The sequence below is a fragment of the Oncorhynchus mykiss genome, chromosome 18, assembly GCF_057628025.1.
Source record: "Oncorhynchus mykiss isolate SJ-2025 chromosome 18, ASM5762802v1, whole genome shotgun sequence".
Classification (NCBI taxonomy): Eukaryota; Metazoa; Chordata; class Actinopteri; order Salmoniformes; family Salmonidae; genus Oncorhynchus; species Oncorhynchus mykiss.
The window spans coordinates 46,951,801-46,971,114 of NC_143039.1; the positions used below are offsets into that span (position 1 = coordinate 46,951,801).

Sequence of the window (19,314 nt, forward strand, 5' to 3'; positions counted from 1 at the left end):
TCAGTGAGGATCTCTGAATGATCCAATGTTGACCTAAATGACTAATGATGATAAATACAATCCACCTGTGTGTAATCAAGTCTCCGTATAAATGCACCTGCACTGTGATAGTCTCAGAGGTCCGTTAAAAGCGCAGAGAGCATCATGAAGAACAAGGAACACACCAGGGGTTAGGGAGGGATTGGTCGGTAGGGATATGCTTGTCTCATCGCGCACCAGCGACTCCTGTGGCGGGCCGGGCGCAGTGCGCGCTGTAGCCTCCGACACATTGGTGCGGCTGGCTTCCGGGTTGGATGCGCGCTGTGTTAAGAAGCAGTACGGCTGGTTGGGTTGTGTATCGGAGGACGCATGACATTCAGCCTTCGTCTCTCCCGAGCCCGTACGGGAGTTGTAGCAATGTGACAAGATAGTAGCTACTACAACAATTGGATACCACGAAAAAGGGGTAAAATTCAAAAAAAAAAAAAAAGAAAGTCGGCGGCTGGTTGGGTTGTGTATGTCGTGTGGTAAACTGTTAATAATTTGATCCTTTTTCCCCTCATGACTGGTGCACTCTTTTAGAGAAATGTTATCAAATATTGTAAGAGCTTTCATTGTCTGCTTTTATTTATTTATCCTACGGTTCTGACTTGGTGTACAGGGAGAATACTGTAAGAACGGCCCATGTTCTGAATTCTGTCGCTGTACATTTCAAAATTGCTGAACAAATAGTTATATTGACTATGTCTGTCCTAGCTCACTCATTAATGTCTTAGTCAAAATTACGGATTGCCTCTCATCTGCTCGTCATCCCCTCATGCCATCGTTTGAACGTATCAATTGTCAGTAAAAACCACATTTGTTTAAGCTATGTTTTTTGAAAGGCCGTGAATGAGGCTGAATGAACTGTTTCGCTACAAGACAAGGCTCCGCTGATAGCCAGGTGTAGCAGTTGTAAGGTGTTGGGACTTTGCTGTTGGGACAGCTTTGTGTAGGCCATAATAGTTTGTGGGCACCGTTTGTCACCATTATAGTCCAATTAATGTATTGTTCAGTGTTGTGTTGTGTAGTGGCTTTGCTGGCATGCATCTAATTATATTTATTTGAGTTTTCCCCACCAAGATTTACATGTTAAAATCACAACTGCTAATAACACTAGTGTCTCAGCAAACTGCTAACATACAATGGTTGTCAGTTAGACAGTTCCATGTTGTACTGTATTTGTATTTCATTGTATTTCATTAGGATCCCCATTAGCTGTTGCAAAAGCAGCAGCTATTCCTGGGGTCCACACAAAACATGAAACATAATACAGAACATCAATAGACAAGAACAGCTCAAGGACACTGAAACACTCACTCCACCAGGTGACAGTGATCTATGAGGCAGTCCAGTCCAGTCTGTCTCACCTGTTGCTGTTGGTAGAGCATTAGCTGCTGGTGCTGGTACAACTGGATCTGCTGCAACTGCTGGAGCTGCAGCTGGCTCTGCTGCTGCAGGGTGAGCTGTTGGGGCTGCTGCTGCTGCTGGATGTAGCCCCCCACATTGTCCACATCACCGTAGCCCTCACCGGGTGTCCCTCCTCCCCCACCTGCCATGACGTAGGCGGCCGGCGAGGCCACGCCCGAGGGATCGTTGCTAATTGGCTCCCAGGCGTCGGAGGAGGAAAGGCAGTAGAGGCCCTGGGCTACGTAGGTGTTGGGCCATACGTCGGCTGAGGAGTGATGCATCGCCTGGTCTGTTGTGTTAGGAAGGGATGAAGGGAGAAGTATATGTTTACATTTTGGATTAGATACAAGATATACACCGAGTGTACAAAACGTTAAGGACATCTGCTCTTTCCATGACATAGACTGACCATGTGAATCCAGGTGAAAACTATGATCCTTTTTGATGTCAGTTGTTATATCCACTTCAATCAGTGTAGATCAAGGGGAGGAGACAGGTTAAAGAATGATTTTTAAGCCTTAAAACAATTGAGACATGGATTGTGTATGTGTTCCATTCAGAAGGTGAATGGGCAAGACAAAATATTGAATTGCTTTTGAACGAGGGCATTTTAGCAGGTGCCAGGTGCACCGGTTCGAGTATATCAAGAACTGCAACGCTACTGGGTTTTTCCCACTCAACAGTTTCCCGTGTGTATTAAGAATGGTCCACCACCCAAAGGCCATCCAGTCAACTTAACACAACTGTGGGACGCATTGGAGACAACATTGGCCAGAATTCATGTTGACACCTTGAAGAGTCCATGCCCTGACGAATAGAGGCTGTTCTGAGGGCAAAAGGGGGTGCAACTCAATATTAGGAAGGTGTTTCGTTCTGTATACTCAGTGTGTACTGTAATATCAGTGCACAAAGCAGAGATTTTTGATGTATCACAGAGTTAAATTTTATTTTTGCTTTACAGCAAAGGCCCTTGAAGCAGCAGTATCACCAGATATCAGAAGATATTTACAGCAGCATCACCATTTCAGCAAGAAATACACTGGCAACTTACTTAAAGCTCAACATATCGAAAGGTGAAAATTAAAGCTCGCTTGACGATGAGCAAACCGTGTCTTGGTTATTACAATGTCTATACTAAGCAGATTTGATTTGGTCTCTGACTTGATAATAGCAGAGAATAGTCTCCCGTATGGTGCTGTTAATGAGAGCAAGGTTAAGTCCCGGTGTCAACCCTGCTCCCCCAGGGTCTTCTGTTACAACACAACACTACCCAACCAAACACCCCAGGGCCACAGCTGCCATCTTGACTTTCTCCGCAACATTTCTTCATACAGCCCTGATGCACCTCTAGCTGGCCTGTCAAATGAAGTGGAAAGGACATCAATCAAACCGGAGTAAATAAGCTCAATCAAAGTGTCTGGAAGCCTTCTACAGTAAAATATGGAGCAGCACAGTCCAGTCCAGAGTGGATGTGGAGCTCACAAGTCAATTACGATCAGTCTTCACAACTAAATAAGAGCTAAGTTATGTGGTTTTTGCATTTGGAACTAAAATTGTTGTTTAATAACCTCTTGAACCCATAGGGGCGCTGTGTCATTATTGGATAAAAAGACGTGCCCGTTTTAAGCGCAATATTTTGTCACGAAAAGATGCTTGACTATGCATGGAATTGACAGCCTTGGAAAGACACAACTCTGACGTCTCCAAAACTGCAAAGATATTATCTGTGCGTGCCCCAGAACTAATGCAACAGGCGAAACCAAGATGATGTTTCATACAGGAAATGCCCCGGATTCTGAAGGCGCTGTGTTCCAATGTCTCCTTATATGGCTGTGAATGCTCCAGGAATGAGCCTGCGCTTTCTGTATATTCCCCGAGGTGTCTGCAGCATTGTGACGTGTTTGTAGGCATATCATTGGAAGATTGACCATAAGAGACTACATTTACCTGGTGTCCCGCCCGGTGTCCTGTGTGCGTAATCAGTAAGTCCATGCGCGTTCCATTTCTTCAGAATTGAAAGTAAACTGCCACGATGGATTTTATCGTCGATAGATATGTGAAAAACACCTTGAGGATTGATTCTAAACATCGTTTGCCATGTTTCTGTCGATATTATGGAGTTAATTTGGAAAAAAGTTATCGTTTTATTGACTTTTTTTTTTTTTTTTTTTCCCTTACCCAAACGTGATGAACAAAACGGAGTGATTAGTCGACACAAATAATATTTTTTGTAAAACGGAACATTTGCTATCTAACAGAGTCTCCTCATTGAAAACATCTGAAGTTCTTCAAAGGTAAATTATTTTATTTGAATGCTTTTATGGTTTTTTGTGGAAAATGTTGCATGCTGAATGCTAGGCTTAATGCAATGCTAGGCTATCAATACTCTTACACAAATGCTTGTTTAGCTATGGTTCAAAAGCATATTTTGAAAATCTGAGATGACAGTGTTGTTAACAAAAGGCTAAGCTTGAGAGCAAATAGATAAATTTAATTTCATTAGCCATTTTCATGAATAGTTAACGTTGTGTTATGCTAATGAGCTTGCTGATAGATTTACACAATCCTGGATACAGGGGTTTTTTCGTAGCTAAACGTGACGCAGAAAACGGAGCGATTTGTCCTAAACAAATAATCTTTCAGGAAAAACTGAACATTTGCTATCTGAGAGTCTCCTCATTGAAAACATCTGAAGTTCTTCAAAGGTAAATGATTTTATTTGAATGCTTTTCTGTTTTTTTGTGTAAATGTTGCCAGCTTAATGCTAACGCTAAATGCTACGCTAAATGCTACGTTAGCCATCAATACTGTTACACAAATGCTTGTTTTGCAATGGTTGAGAAGCATATTTTGAAAATCTGAGATGACAGTGTTGTTAACAAAAGGCTAAGCTTGAGAGCTAGCATATTTATTTCATTTCATTTGCGATTTTCATGAATAGTTAACGTTGCGTTATGGTAATGAGCTTGAGTCTGTATTCACGATCCCGGATCCGGGATGGGGAGATCAGAAAGGTTAAAAGTATATGCTTAATTTAGTATACATTTTTGTTTTTATTCATTCATTAAAAAGCTGGAATCCATAGCGGTGAAACTGCTATGTCCATTTTGCAATATTACAACAACAAATATGTTACTTCAAACAATGAACACGGTCTCTTCCCCTCGGACATCATTGCACACCGTTGCACGCACCACAGAACAACAAAGTACGTACTTCGATTTATTTTTTACCACGATGCTGGATGTTCATTTCCTCAACAACAACAAAAAACATTAACAAATGCCCCTGGGGCGGCGAGTGTCGCTGTTGCGAATCTCAGCTTTAAATGCTATGCTATCAAACGTTGCCTGTACATCCTTCTCAATTTCACAATAAAGAACTATGGCATTGGACGACCAGATTCAGTGAGTGTTGTTCATTGAGATTTAGTTTGCACTTTAAAAACTAAAGGTCTAATAAAATGGCTGCCCTATTTGTAGTGTGTTGTGGCCATGTTTGTAGTCCTGTACCTCTGCTGGTGATGCTCTCCTGGTTGGTCTCACTGAGGTGGGCCACGCTGCCTTGTTTGGAGCCAGCACAAAGGCCATCTTCCTCCATAGATCTCCAGCCCAGCAAAGTAGCCTCCGATAAGGCAAATTGTGCCATTAATCCTGGGAGATACAAGGGGAGAGACTTTGTAAACAACGTAAAATACATGGTTCCAAATCTAATTTATTGACGTGTTGATTTGTTTAATTTGAATTGCTTCTTCTGTTCACTCTTACCTGCAGTGAAGCGGGCCTCCTTTTCTCCTTCACTGAGTTCACTGTACATTTCGCTCTCTATCCGCCTCTCCTTCTCACGTTGCGAGGTTGGGATTTTGGTGACCACAGCCCCTTCAGTCCCAGTGGATGGTGTGTTCCAGCTCTGCCATTCGATCATGTGAGCTACTTTGCCCGAGGCCATGGCAGTGGGCTTAGTTACTTTATCCTTCATGGAACGGGACACGCCTAAATAAAGAATAGAGGGGGGGAGAACACTGTTTCACAACACATTCAATTTGTGAATATGGCACCTCCCACAATGGATTTGGGCTCAGGAAGTGAAATGGGCTGGGAACTGTGGAAAATGCTTAATGGCTTGTGTTTTCTTTCTGGGAGGCAACGGTACAGTAGCCGAATATGAATTCGGTACAAAGTGGCTTCTTCCTCTTTCATGCATGTCTCTCAGGAGCTATGGTTGGTTGGAGATTGAAGGGAGTGTAGATGGGGCTTACAGCATTATTAGAAGCTGTCTATTTACTCGGCAAGGCTTGTTGACTCGATCAAACTTTCAGTCGTCTGTGGTGAGCAACAAGGGTGAAATGCAGAACTTATTGTGCCACATTAATATTCATTAATATTAGTCTTTACTCATCAAATTAATCAAGAAGATGAGATTCATTAGACTTTCAGCATTTGTTTGTAATTAAAATGTGAAAAAAAGTTATCTTTGCTTTAAACATAATTCTCAAAAGGCCCCACTGCAAATCCTTAATTAAAGTGCAAATATCTGACGATAACAAAGGATGTATTCATTCAGAGTAAGTAACAATAAAAATCTAATTAAATCAATTGAGTGTGATCTGAATCCATTGGGCAATAGCAAATATGCTGGGATGAATGAAGCCTTGCTGATTTATTAGTTAAATCAGTTTAAAAATATTGTTGTTCTCATAAAATGCAAATGTCATTCATAAAATAATATTCATTTTAGATGTGTATTCAATCTTATGCAAAGTTATTTTGAGAGTAAGGAAAGTGGTTTTGGGGTCTTTATTATTCCAAGGTCGATATAATCTGACTGTTAAACACAAACACCATATCAATCAAATGTACTTCAACTTCACCAGACACAACCACAACACAGTTGTATGGCTCTGTGCACAAACAAGCACAGAGACATAAAACTGCCTTGCCACCACAATAAACAATCACCACCACCACAAATACCACACTACAAAACACTACATTTCCCAGCATGCCTGTGGAGTTGCATTGTGGTTTCTGCACTTACTTTAAAACTTGAATATGTATATGTTTTTTTTTATCTGATTGGATTCCATCAATTGCCCATAACCGGCCATTGATGTGTGCATTAGGTATCAATGGGGAGGCAGGAAGTGAAACAGGAAGGGCACCCACAGGGGCGACCATGTTGGCTCCATCTCCTCTTCCTGTCTGGAGCCAACATGGGGCTGGTTTACCATCTACCAGGACAGACACACACCTGACACACCTGTCAGTGAGGACTTAGCCAGAGCACCGATCCCGTAGGCGTTGGAGTTCCTCTTCAGACGAGGCAGGATGGAGGAAGTGTCCTCCATAGAGAGCTGTAGAAAGGGATGAGGGGAGGAAAGAAATAAATCAACAAATAATTGTGTAGGGGAAAAGGGAGAGGAATGACCAATTGTTGTGAGGGGGTAAAACAACATTGTTGGTTGAGGATTAGATATGCGATAAAATAAAATAGGGGAAAATCCTGCTTAACAAATGATCAAATACAACTACCACCATATTAAGCAAAAGATACATTACAATATCCAACACATCACAAATCATATCAGCACTTTGGTTAAACCAGCAATTGTCAGCACAGTAGTGTAGTAGTTCACTGTGCAGTCAGTGTGCTGTACCTGTAGGGCCTGTGATTCATATGATTGATACATAAAGGAGCATAATGCTAGCAGCTAGCGTTAGCTACTGTAGATGAGGTAAGGTTATTACAGCTTGTTATCTCCCAGCCTGAGATACTATGTAACACAGGCAGTACAGTAGATTAGCAGCAACGCTAAGATAGAGAGATGGGGAAAGAGGGAGGGAGGGAGGTGGGATGAGGAGAGACTGAAGGAAAAAAACGTTGGCTTATCTATAGACAGAGAGAGCCAAAATACGTGGCGGAACGGAGAAAGAAGAGGACGAGATTAGCACAGGACTTACATTGATTCCTTCCCAGGAAAACTCGGCACGCCCATGCTGAGAGAGAGAAGGAGGGAGAGGAAGAAAACCAGGAGAGATATAGGTATGTTTGTAGAGGAGCCAGGAAAAAGGAACGCAACAGAGAGGGGATAGGATTAAAAGAAGAACACATACAACAACAACAACAACAAAACTGACAAATAAGGTGTGTAAAAGATACACAGGATGAAACCAGTAGTAGATTTGGGTGGCGGGAGGAAGAGAAAGCATCTGAGTAAAGAAGGTGGAATACAAAAAGTGCAAGAGAGATTTGGATGATGTGGACGATTGAAATACTGATCAATTGAGGATAGAATAGAGATGAGAATCCACTGTCTGTATGTGAATAGATTCTCTCATATCAGCTTGACCATAGGCTTTGAAAACCGAAATAGAAAAAGTACTGTTTATTGCCATTGATGTCAGTGTTTGTGTTTGTAATGCTTCCCTCGCAATAATAGGATACAACTCATTATTCATAATTGAATAATATCTTATAGTATCATAATACATCCTTATAAATAGGGCAATCCATTACATAAATGGTGCCACTTGTGAGGTAAAATCCCTACATAAAATGGTGCCCCGTGTGAGGTCATTCTCCTACAATACTCTGATTCGATATTCACTTCATTAGAAGAAATTACCCTTGACCACACACCCAAATTGGGGGAAACAAATAGTATTTTCCATTTACTCTCATTGTAAAAGAGCTAACTTCCTCGTTGATTTGTTGTTATACAGAAATAACAAAACATGCAGAAAGATAGCTTAATCAGGTCAAAAATCCCGACCAACCGTTCAAAATGCTCCAACATAGGGAATTAGACCCTGCGAGAAGAGCCCTGTAGCTTCAGGCTATTCGGCGTGGGAGAGTGGGAAATTGTGGGAACCCGGTGTCTAAGTAGGCTACACGTAGCTATGTGTGTGGAAAACACTTTTGTCACAGATAAGACATTTATCTCGTTTAGTATAGTCTGCATGTTTGTGTCGTTGGTCTTGTCCGGGCCGGTAGCTACCTAGCACTCAAGTGGCTGCTAGCGCCGTCATAAAAAGGGGCATGAGGGAAGCCCCATGTTGTCACAGTGATTAAGCAAGCCCCATGAAGTCCAAGCTAGCCGCCCAGAGGATTTCTGCTTTAGTTGGGATGGATAAAAAGAATCCCACTAAATGTTGAATTATTCACCAAAAAAAGTGACCGTGGTCAGTGCTTGCTCTTTATTTATGAGGGCTTGCGGTGTGGGGTTTGTCACTAGAAATTATTTATCATGGTTAAAATGTGCATTAACAGGAAGGGTGAGCAAGAGCAGCATGGCGTCAGTGTCCTTGGAACTTCTTCTGCCAAGCAACAGGCCCAATGATTTCTGCGAACAGGTTTCCCCTGGTGAAACACTTTTGTCTCAATCGGCCAATCAGACATCGGTGGTCTTATTGTTGCCATCAAGCTCTGGTCAGTCCAGAGGAGTGCATACTGTCTCTCTAACCGCATGTGTTATGAGGCTGCTGGCTGCATCTACCTCAGCTCAGCTGCCACTGCTGTGTTGACAGATTTCTGAAAAATAGGTGACCCCTGGCCAATCCATATCCATCCATCATATCCAGAACTATATGGGGTGAACATTTTTTGTTGTTGTTGCTTGTCAGACATCTAACAGAAATGGGGATGGGTTGTCCCACAAAACATATTCAAAGAGCACATTAAGTGTAGTAGAATATGTAGCCTACACGCTCTATTCATGTTTAAACATCTGTGGCGGTCTTGTTGGTTGTCATTGTGTAGGGTCTTTGTGTTGTTTTAAAAGACCCCATTGTGTATTGCAATTCAGCCGTGTAGCCTCGTTAAAGAGAGAAAAACTAAACAGCAACAGTGGTAAAGGAGTAAGATGGATCGTATGCTATGTCCCTGGAGAGGGAGATTATATACAGTACATAATGGTTTGGGCTCTCGAGACCTGCTCCAGTGGCCTTTGTGAGAAATTCAATATAAACCATCTCTGAGCAACATTATATCATTGCACTCTCAGTATAGGGAGCAGTGTGAGCGAGACACGCTCAGTTTCACTACTAGATATAAGAAAAGAAAAGAAAACATGAAACTACACTTTTCCTCAATGGCCATCTTGGCTCAAGGACCCATTATACATAAAGAAGAAATGCACTCGAGGGTAGAGCTGGAATGGTGTACAATCCAGACAAATGATATTTCACTTCAGGGGAATAAAACGTACATTGAAATGTCATCCATACCTGCTCCCCATCTTTCCGTACAGGAACAGCGTCCGCTGCTGGAAAAGACACAAAGGAAAAAAACTGAAAGAAGAACATGAAGCCAACCTCATGCAACCTTTACTGAGTAGAGCTGACAGCGCCCTCGAACATGTACACTGACGTTCAGACAAAGCACTAACATTGTACGATTATTTGCACCAGCTGTTAGCGTATTTCGGGGAAACGAGCATGTCATCATTGGCCACGATCTTTAGGTTCCTCTGCTGATTGTGTTCAAGAAGGTCTCGAATGACAGCTTTGTGTGGTATATAACTGCATTGTCATTAGGATGAATTTGATAGTAAGCCTACTAAAACATGCATTGAAAAACTGTTACGTTTTAACTTAGTATTAAACTAGTAGTAAGACATACTATATTATTATACCTAAAATACAGAAAATACAGTAAAGTAATATTATATTGGCACATACTGTAAATTGACACTGCATCGCATGCCCTCTTCTCCACACAGAAATAAGCTGAAAAAAGTCCTTAATTGAATTCAAAATCCTTAAAACACTTGTCTGTAATGTTTTATATCCTAACATCTCACTTTGATATTTTTAACAGTTAAAGTGTCATTTAAAAGGGCAACACACATAAAGGAACAGAATCCATCACAAAAGGGGAGTTCTGAATTGAAACACGTCCTCGTGACTATCTAAGGGCCCCGTCTGAATGTGGACCCTTTAAACACTTGAAAGTGTCCTTTAAACAAGCAAGATCCAACATAAAAGAAAGTCAAATTGAGTTCTAAGATTTGAATTGAAACACTTCTCCTTTCTTTAACTACAGCTGAGTTGACACCCGGGGGAACCTGGAGGCCATTTTCCTCCATCAGACACACCGGAGACTGATGGAACTCCAAGATAACCGAGGGAAAATGAGGGTGAGGAACAGGTGGTAGGTCTCGAAGAAAAACCAGAAAGAATGACTGAGATGGGGTAGAGAGAAAAAAGGACAAAACTTTGAGGAGGATGGGGCGTTCCAGTAGACCAATATTTTAATGGTGATCAGTGAGTTTTATAGTATGTTATCAAGCCTGCCCCTTAACCAATGGAATGAGAAGGTGGTGAATGTTTTATTGTTGGTGTTAAAAGAATCTTCACCTAGATTATTTTAACACTGAATTGTGAATCGTGTCCACCGTTGATAAGACTTCATTTTTTGTTGTTGTTGCCACATCTCACCACCTCACGTGTAAGATCTATCCATCTGTAAAACATGCAAATAAAAAACAGGCCCAAACACACTCATCTTAACCCCACACTTGTCTCCCTGGCCTGTCAAGAGGTCTTCAACAGCTCGGAGTAAACTAGACAGACATACCTCTTGACCTTATAGAGAACTAAGCCTCCTCCACTTTGCTGTGGAATTTGTCTCGTTGTAGAGAATTTTCTTTCCCACATTCGTAGTTGAACAAAAACATCCGAGTCAGATATTGAACCTTTTGAGAGGAGAGGTAAGGTCTCAAACGTCGCAGGAGTCTTATGATACAACTGTACAATTACAAAGGTGGGGGGGAGGGGAAGCTTTGTTCCCGACCAATTGTGTGGGCTGGGGGAAGGGTAGGACTATGTTCACAAAGTGGGCGAAACAGCAGGGGCTTGCCGCTCGCGCTGCACTGAGCGAGTTCCGTTGCGGAGCATTTATCCTACTGTGACCGACCGAGCGGAAGCCAGAAGCCGGCGAGGGCCGTCAAAGCAATAGGCGGGGGAAGGGAGCATTGTCAGACACTGCCGCGATCATCTCCTGACAAATCTCGTGGTTCGAATTGTTTGGGACCATCATCATCTGTCTTTTGCGATCGCTTGGGGCCGAGTGGGGCGTCTTGGTGGTGACACACAGTGGCTGACGTGCGCCTTGACACTGATTCAGGGTGAAGGGCAAAGTCTGACTCACCTCAGCTCTAGTACCAGTGCCGATGGGCGTTCTAGCGGGACACCGCTACATTGTTTTATTTTTAAAAAACTGTTGAGATACCACAAATACTGTCAACCTAATTTTGGGACCCAAAATACATACCCACTGGGCACAGAAATCAACGCAGCATCTAATTCCATGTTGGTTCAATGTAATTTCATAAAAATGATTCATTTGGTAGTAGATAGTTGATTCAAACAGGGTGTTCCCAGTGGGTAACTACGAGGTAAAAAAAACGATTCCAAGCTATTAATGGCAGACAAATCACTGGATATAAAATGACCAAAACAACATGCTACTAATTCAAATGGTATGTCTCAGAGATTAAGTGAACACCCAAAGCCATTGATGCCCAACTATAGCACAACCCATGCTTCTCTCTGTCTTCTTTCCTCCATTGCATCTTTACTCTTCTCTCACTTCCAAATTCCTTCCTCCCATCCTCTTCCCTCTCTCTCCGAGCCCCTCTCTCTCCCCTCTTCACCTATGCCCTCTAGCAGTCTTCCACACTAAAGGCCAGTACAGTAGCAGCTCAACCGTGACCACCTGTCAAGCAAACTACACCGACCAGTCACCTTGGCCCCATGTCCGTCAACCTTGCGAGTCGTCAGTCAACTCCCGTCATCAGCCATGCGGTGTGTGTGAGACACAGCGAGTGTACTCCGCTCAATACAGAGCATCCATCAGTCAGTCTGTCAGCACTTTTAAAGAAATCAATATTAGGGGGGGGGGGGGGGCAATTCCTGTGTAATGCAATATCTCATAGACACTCAATATAACTGAATAACAAACCTGATGAGTGATGTCAAATAGTGCACAACAAGCTACAGCATGCTTCAACAGACTGTTGAGTAGTGTGTTTGTTTCTGGGTAAATTGAAGGAGACCTATGTAAGAAAGTAACAGTTTCACCAATCACATGAACAATGTGGCAGCAGAATCAGAATTAGTTAGGTAACATTCATAAGTAAGATGTTTTATTTACATAATAATGCTTATGTGAGATATTTGTCATTAGGATGTCTTCTTTTGGATAATACTGTAGGCAGTTTGAAGTTATCCCTTCTCTGCTAGGGCTTAGTCACTTGGGGCCCAGAGAGGGGAGAGGTCAGGCTTGTCTTCATATGTCAATGTATCTGTTAAACCATGTGATGCTATGAATAATATCAGAAGGGGAGGAGGACAGAATGGAGGCTTGTCTTCTTATGGGAATGTGTCTGTAACTATTGTATGTCCCCTCTGAGGTTGCCCTTATCTTGATTTAGTATATGACCTAAGAGGCTCATTGTCTTTTCTGATCTTGTCCAGGAGGGATTGTATTTGAGATGGGAGTATCTAGAATTGACAATTGATATATGCCATTGGATGAGGTAATGTTTTGGTCCTAAGTGGTACCAAGAACGAGATTAGAATCTCGTCTAAAGAGACCAAACTGAACGATAATTTATAGCTAATACTGTCTGCCTATGGGATACTCCTCTCTCAATTAAAGTCTTCCTTTGTAATGTTCCTAAGATCTGTGTTTCGTCATGTGAGTTGAGATGGGTATGTCTTGGCTATAAATGATGCTAAGAACTGTTTTGTAAGGACTCTCAGAGAATTCATTTATAGACACTGAATTGATCTGAGAGTCAAAAGGGGCTATGGTGAAGCTCATATAATTAAAGATGGACTTTATGATATAACTCTGACTTGTGTGTGGTTTGCTCTTATTATTTGGTAATACAGGAAATTACCACGACAACACACACTTTCAGTACAGATTAGAAACATAAACACTTTCAGTACAGATTAGAAACATAAACACCTTCAGTATACAGAAACATAAATACTTTAACATAAATACTTTCAGTATACAGAAACATAAATACTTTAACATAAATACTTTCAGTATACAGAAACAAAAATACTTTAACATAAATATTTTCGGTATACAGAAACATAAATACTTTCAGTATACAGAAACATAAATACTTTAACATAAATATTTTCAGTATACAGAAACATAAATACTTTCAGTATACAGATACATAAATACTTTCAGGATACAGATACATAAATACTTTAACATAAATACTTTCAGTATACAGAAACATAAACACTTTCAGTATACAGAAACATAAACACTTTCAGTATACAGAAACCTAAACACTTTCAGTATACAGAAACATACACACTTTCAGTATACAGAAACATAAACATCAGTATACAGAAACATAAATACTTTCAGTACAGTTTAGAAACATAAAACTTTCAGTATACAGATACATAAAGACTTTCAGTATACAGATACATAAATACTTTCAGGATACAGATACATAAATACTTTAACATGCATACTTTCAGTATACAGAAACATAAATACTTTCAGTATACAGAAACATAAACACTTTCAGTATACAGAAACCTACACACTTTCAGTATACAGAAACATACACACTTTCAGTATACAGAAACATAAACACTTTCAGTATACAGAAACATAAATACTTTCAGTATACAGAAACATAAATACTTTCAGTACACAGAAACATAAATACTTTCAGTATACAGAAACCTAAACACTTTCAGTATACAGAAACATACACACTTTCAGTATACAGAAACATAAACATCAGTATACAGAAACATAAATACTTTCAGTACAGTTTAGAAACATAAAACTTTCAGTATACAGATACATAAATACTTTCAGGATACAGATACATAAATACTTTAACATGCATACTTTCAGTATACAGAAACATAAATACTTTCTGTATACAGAAACATAAACACTTTCAGTATACAGAAACCTACACACTTTCAGTATACAGAAACATACACACTTTCAGTATACAGAAACATAAACACTTTCAGTATACAGAAACATAAATACTTTCAGTATACAGAAACATAAATACTTTCAGTACACAGAAACATAAATACTTTCAGTATACAGAAACATAAACACTTTCAGTATACAGAAACCTACACACTTTCAGTATACAGAAACATACACACTTTCAGTATACAGAAACATAAACACTTTCAGTATACAGAAACATAAATACTTTCAGTATACAGAAACATAAATACTTTCAGTACACAGAAACATAAATACTTTCAGTACACAGAAACATAAACACTTTCAGTATACAGAAACCTAAACACTTTCAGTATACAGAAACCTACACACTTTCAGTATACAGAAACATACACACTTTCAGTATACAGAAACATAAACACTTTCAGTATACAGAAACATAAACACTTTCAGTATACAGAAACATAAACATCAGTATACAGAAACATAAATACTTTCAGTATACAGAAACATAAACACTTTCAGTATACAGAAACATAAACATCAGTATGCAGAAACATAAATACTTTCAGTATACAGAAACATAAACACTTTCAGTATACAGAAACATAAACATCAGTATACAGAAACATACACACTTTCAGTATACAGAAACATAAACACTTTCAGTATACAGAAACATAAACATCAGTATACAGAAACATACACACTTTCTGTATACAGAAACATAAACATCAGTATACAGAAACATAAACACTTTCAGTACAGTTTAGAAACATAAAACTTTCAGTATACAGATACATAAATACTTTCAGTATACAGAAACATAAATACTTTCAGGATACAGATACATAAATACTTTAACATGCATACTTTCAGTACACAGAAACATAAATACTTTCAGTATACAGAAACATAAACACTTTCAGTATACAGAAACCTACACACTTTCAGTATACAGAAACATACACACTTTCAGTATACAGAAACATAAACACTTTCAGTTACAGAAACATAAACACTTTCAGTATACAGAAACATAAACATCAGTATACAGAAACATAAATACTTTCAGTATACAGAAACATAAACACTTTCAGTATACAGAAACATAAACACTTTCAGTATACAGAAACATAAACATCAGTATACAGAAACATAAATACTTTCAGTATACAGAAACATAAACACTTTCAGTATACAGAAACATAAACATCAGTATACAGAAACATAAACACTTTCAGTATACAGAAACATAAACATCAGTATACAGAAACATAAACACTTTCAGTATACAGAAACATAAACATCAGTATACAGAAACATACACACTTTCAGTATACAGAAACATAAACACTTTCAGTATACAGAAACATAATACTTTCAGTATACAGAAACATAAACATCAGTATACAGAAACATAAATACTTTCAGTATACAGAAACATAAACATCAGTATACAGAAACATAAATACTTTCAGTATACAGAAACATAAACATCAGTATACAGAAACATAAATACTTTCAGTATACAGAAACATAAACACTTTCAGTATACAGAAACATAAATACTTTCAGTATACAGAAACATAAACCCTTTCAGTATACAGAAACATAAATACTTTCAGTATACAGAAACATAAATACTTTCAGTACAGTTTAGAAACATAAAACTTTCAGTATACAGAAACATAAATACTTTCAGTATACAGAAACATAAACATCAGTTTTCAGAAACATAAATACGTTCAGTACAGTTTAGAAACATAAAAACGTTCAGTATACAGAAACATAAACATCAGTATACAGAAACATAAATACTTCCAGTATACAGAAACATAGACACCTTAGGTACAAATTAAAAACATTAACAGCTTCAGTTTAAAAGAAAATCCAGGTAGCAGGTAGCCTAGTGGTTAGAGCATTGGGCCAGTAACCAAAAGGTTGCTAGATCAAGTCCCCAAGCTGACAAGGTAAAAATCTGTTGTTTTGCCCCTGAACAAGGCACTGTTCCTAGCCTGTAATTGTAAATAAGAATTTGTACTTACAGTTTTTCTCAATTGCTAAAACCTATTGGCTGGACAAAGTTCTCAGTTGCCTGGACTCATTTAGCTAATTATGCAGTCTAATGCACATGTTAAACCATTTCACATGATAAAACACAATTTGTAGATCTCACTTAGACTTTTCAGCAAAACTCTAAACACATTCTCATTCTCAAAACACATTCTGCACTCTAATGCACATGTCATCCATACTGGTAAACACAAGTGGCAACAATCAAATACAAATAGAGAACATATGTCATTGATTGAACACAACCACTCAAAATGGATTTAACCTGTTTCAAATGATGCGACACAACCAATATAAGCCAGTTCAGAGAGCAAACAGGTTGTTGAAGGTGGGAAGGAGAAAGTCTGAGAATGGATACTGTAGTACAGTGCATTGTAGGCTGTATACTGTACAATGGATGAATTGTATGGCCCTGAACATTGTGCTTTCCATTTATTAACAGTACTGACTGCTCAATAGATTTTGACTGGTTGCAGGTTCATATCAACAAAGAACAAGAATTACAGTATCACAGAGACAAAGGACAAGTTTGTGAGATGCAGGGTACAGTACTGTAAAAATAGAGGTACAAGGAGGAGGAAGAACAAAAAACAAAATTGCAAAGAGCAAAGCAGAGTAGTAATTTCTGATCAATTTTGAGCTGCTATGATAGAACATGTTTTCCTTCATCAAAGGACAATGACGGAAAAATATGAATATTTTTTTGATTAAAAATGTACTTGTATGTTTTGAACAATGTGTTTTCTATTTTTCGGTGTATTGTTTACTGACTGCTTGATTGTGTATATCATTTTGATCACTTTGTTTATGATTAGAGAACAGTGTTTGATTTTGAACACAGGTAAAACTGTTTTGAGGCAAATGTTTCATTTTGCAAGAGGAGTCAGAGGTTATGTAAATAGTGCTTGAAGATGAGGTTTTGTGTTTAATGTTTTCAGGAAATGGAGCAAGGTTTCAGTAATTGTGTTATAGCAATTGAGAAAAACTGTAACTGACTTGCCTTGTTGAAAAATCAACACCTTCAATATACATAAACAGACCTTGGCTTCTCTCCTGATACAGTGCCTTGCGAAAGTATTCGGCCCCCTGAACTTTGCGACCTTTTGCTACATTTCAGGCTTCAAACATAAAGATATAAAACTGTATTTTTTTGTGAAGAATCAACAACAAGTGGGACACAATCATGAAGTGGAACAACATTTATTGGATATTTCAAACTTTTATAACAAATCAAAAACTGAAAAATTGGGCGTGCAAAATTATTCAGCCCCTTTACTTTCAGTGCAGCAAACTCTCTCCAGAAGTTCAGTGAGGATCTCTGAATGATCCAATGTTGACCTAAATGACTAATGATGATAAATACAATCCACCTGTGTGTAATCAAGTCTCCGTATAAATGCACCTGCACTGTGATAGTCTCAGAGGTCCGTTAAAAGCGCAGAGAGCATCATGAAGAACAAGGAACACACCAGGCAGGTCCGAGATACTGTTGTGAAGAAGTTTAAAGCCGGATTTGGATACAAAAAGATTTCCCAAGCTTTAAACATCCCAAGGAGCACTGTGCAAGCGATAACATTGACATGGAAGGAGTATCAGACCACTGCAAATCTACCAAGACCTGGCCGTCCCTCTAAACTTTCAGCTCATACAAGGAGAAGACTGATCAGAGATGCAGCCAAGAGGCCCATGATCACTCTGGATGAACTGCAGAGATCTACAGCTGAGGTGGGAGACTCTGTCCATAGGACAACAATCAGTCGTATATTGCAAAAATCTGGCCTTTATGGAAGAGTGGCAAGAAGAAAGCCATTTCTTAAAGATATCCATAAAAAGTGTTGTTTAAAGTTTGCCACAAGCCACCTGGGAGACACACCAAACATGTGGAAGAAGGTGCTCTGGTCAGATGAAACCAAAATTGAACTTTTTGGCAACAATGCAAAACGTTATGTTTGGTGTAAAAGCAACACAGCTCATCACCCTGAACACACCATCCCCACTGTCAAACATGATGGTGGCAGCATCATGGTTTGGGCCTGCTTTTCTTCAGCAGGGACAGGGAAGATGGTTAAAATTGATGGGAAGATGGATGGAGCCAAATACAGGACCATTCTGGAAGAAACCCTTATGGAGTCTGCAAAAGACCTGAGACTGGGACGGAGATTTGTCTTCCAACAAGACAATGATTCAAAACATAAAGCAAAATCTACAATGGAATGGTTCAAAAATAAACATATCCAGGTGTTAGAATGGTCAAGTCAAAGTCCAGACCTGAATCCAATCGAGAATCTGTGGAAAGAACTGAAAACTGCTGTTCACAAATGCTCTCCATCCAACCTCACTGAGCTCGAGCTGTTTTGCAAGGAGGAATGGGAAAAAATGTCAGTCTCTCGATGTGCAAAACTGATAGAGACATACCCCAAGCGACTTACAGCTGTAATCGCAGCAAAAGGTGGCGCTACAAAGTATTAACTTAAGGGGGCTGAATAATTTTGCACGCCCAATTTTTCAGTTTTTGATTTGTTATAAAAGTTTAAAATATCCAATAAATGTCGTTCCACTTCATGATTGTGTCCCACTTGTTGTTGATTCTTCACAAAAAAATACAGTTTTATATCTTTATGTTTGAAGCCTGAAATGTGGCAAAAGGTCGCAAAGTTCAAGGGGGCCGAATACTTTCGCAAGGCACTGTATATTCACACTCATGTCATTTCCATGATCCAGTTGGTCTATTTACTAGTAGTTTAGTTTCACACTGTATAATGTACATTCTAGTAATATAAATACACAACACCTCTTCATTGTACTCAATGGTACTATGAGTAGGCTTAGCTACTT

The 19,314-nt window shown here is 39.3% G+C and overlaps 1 protein-coding gene across 6 annotated transcripts in view; it reads right to left on the reverse strand.

Annotated features, from left to right (window-relative positions):
- The window catches only part of LOC110496190 (uncharacterized), a 30,922-nt gene that overhangs the window by 7,366 nt on the left and 4,242 nt on the right, over positions 1–19,314 (reverse strand). Inside the window, exons 2-7 of one of the 6 annotated variants that reach the window (XM_021571939.3) lie at positions 9,654–9,691; positions 7,389–7,424; positions 6,688–6,781; positions 5,196–5,420; positions 4,941–5,081; positions 1,389–1,717 (exon numbers count right to left, since the gene is read on the reverse strand). In XM_021571939.3, coding sequence (XP_021427614.1) covers positions 1,389–1,717; positions 4,941–5,081; positions 5,196–5,420; positions 6,688–6,781; positions 7,389–7,424; positions 9,654–9,691 — 863 coding nt within the window. Of the gene's footprint in view, positions 1–1,388; positions 1,718–4,940; positions 5,082–5,195; positions 5,421–6,678; positions 6,782–7,388; positions 7,425–9,634; positions 9,692–19,314 lie in introns of those variants that run through there. The other 5 variants (XM_021571938.3, XM_021571940.3, XM_036952728.2 and 2 more) reach the window with 5 other exon arrangements.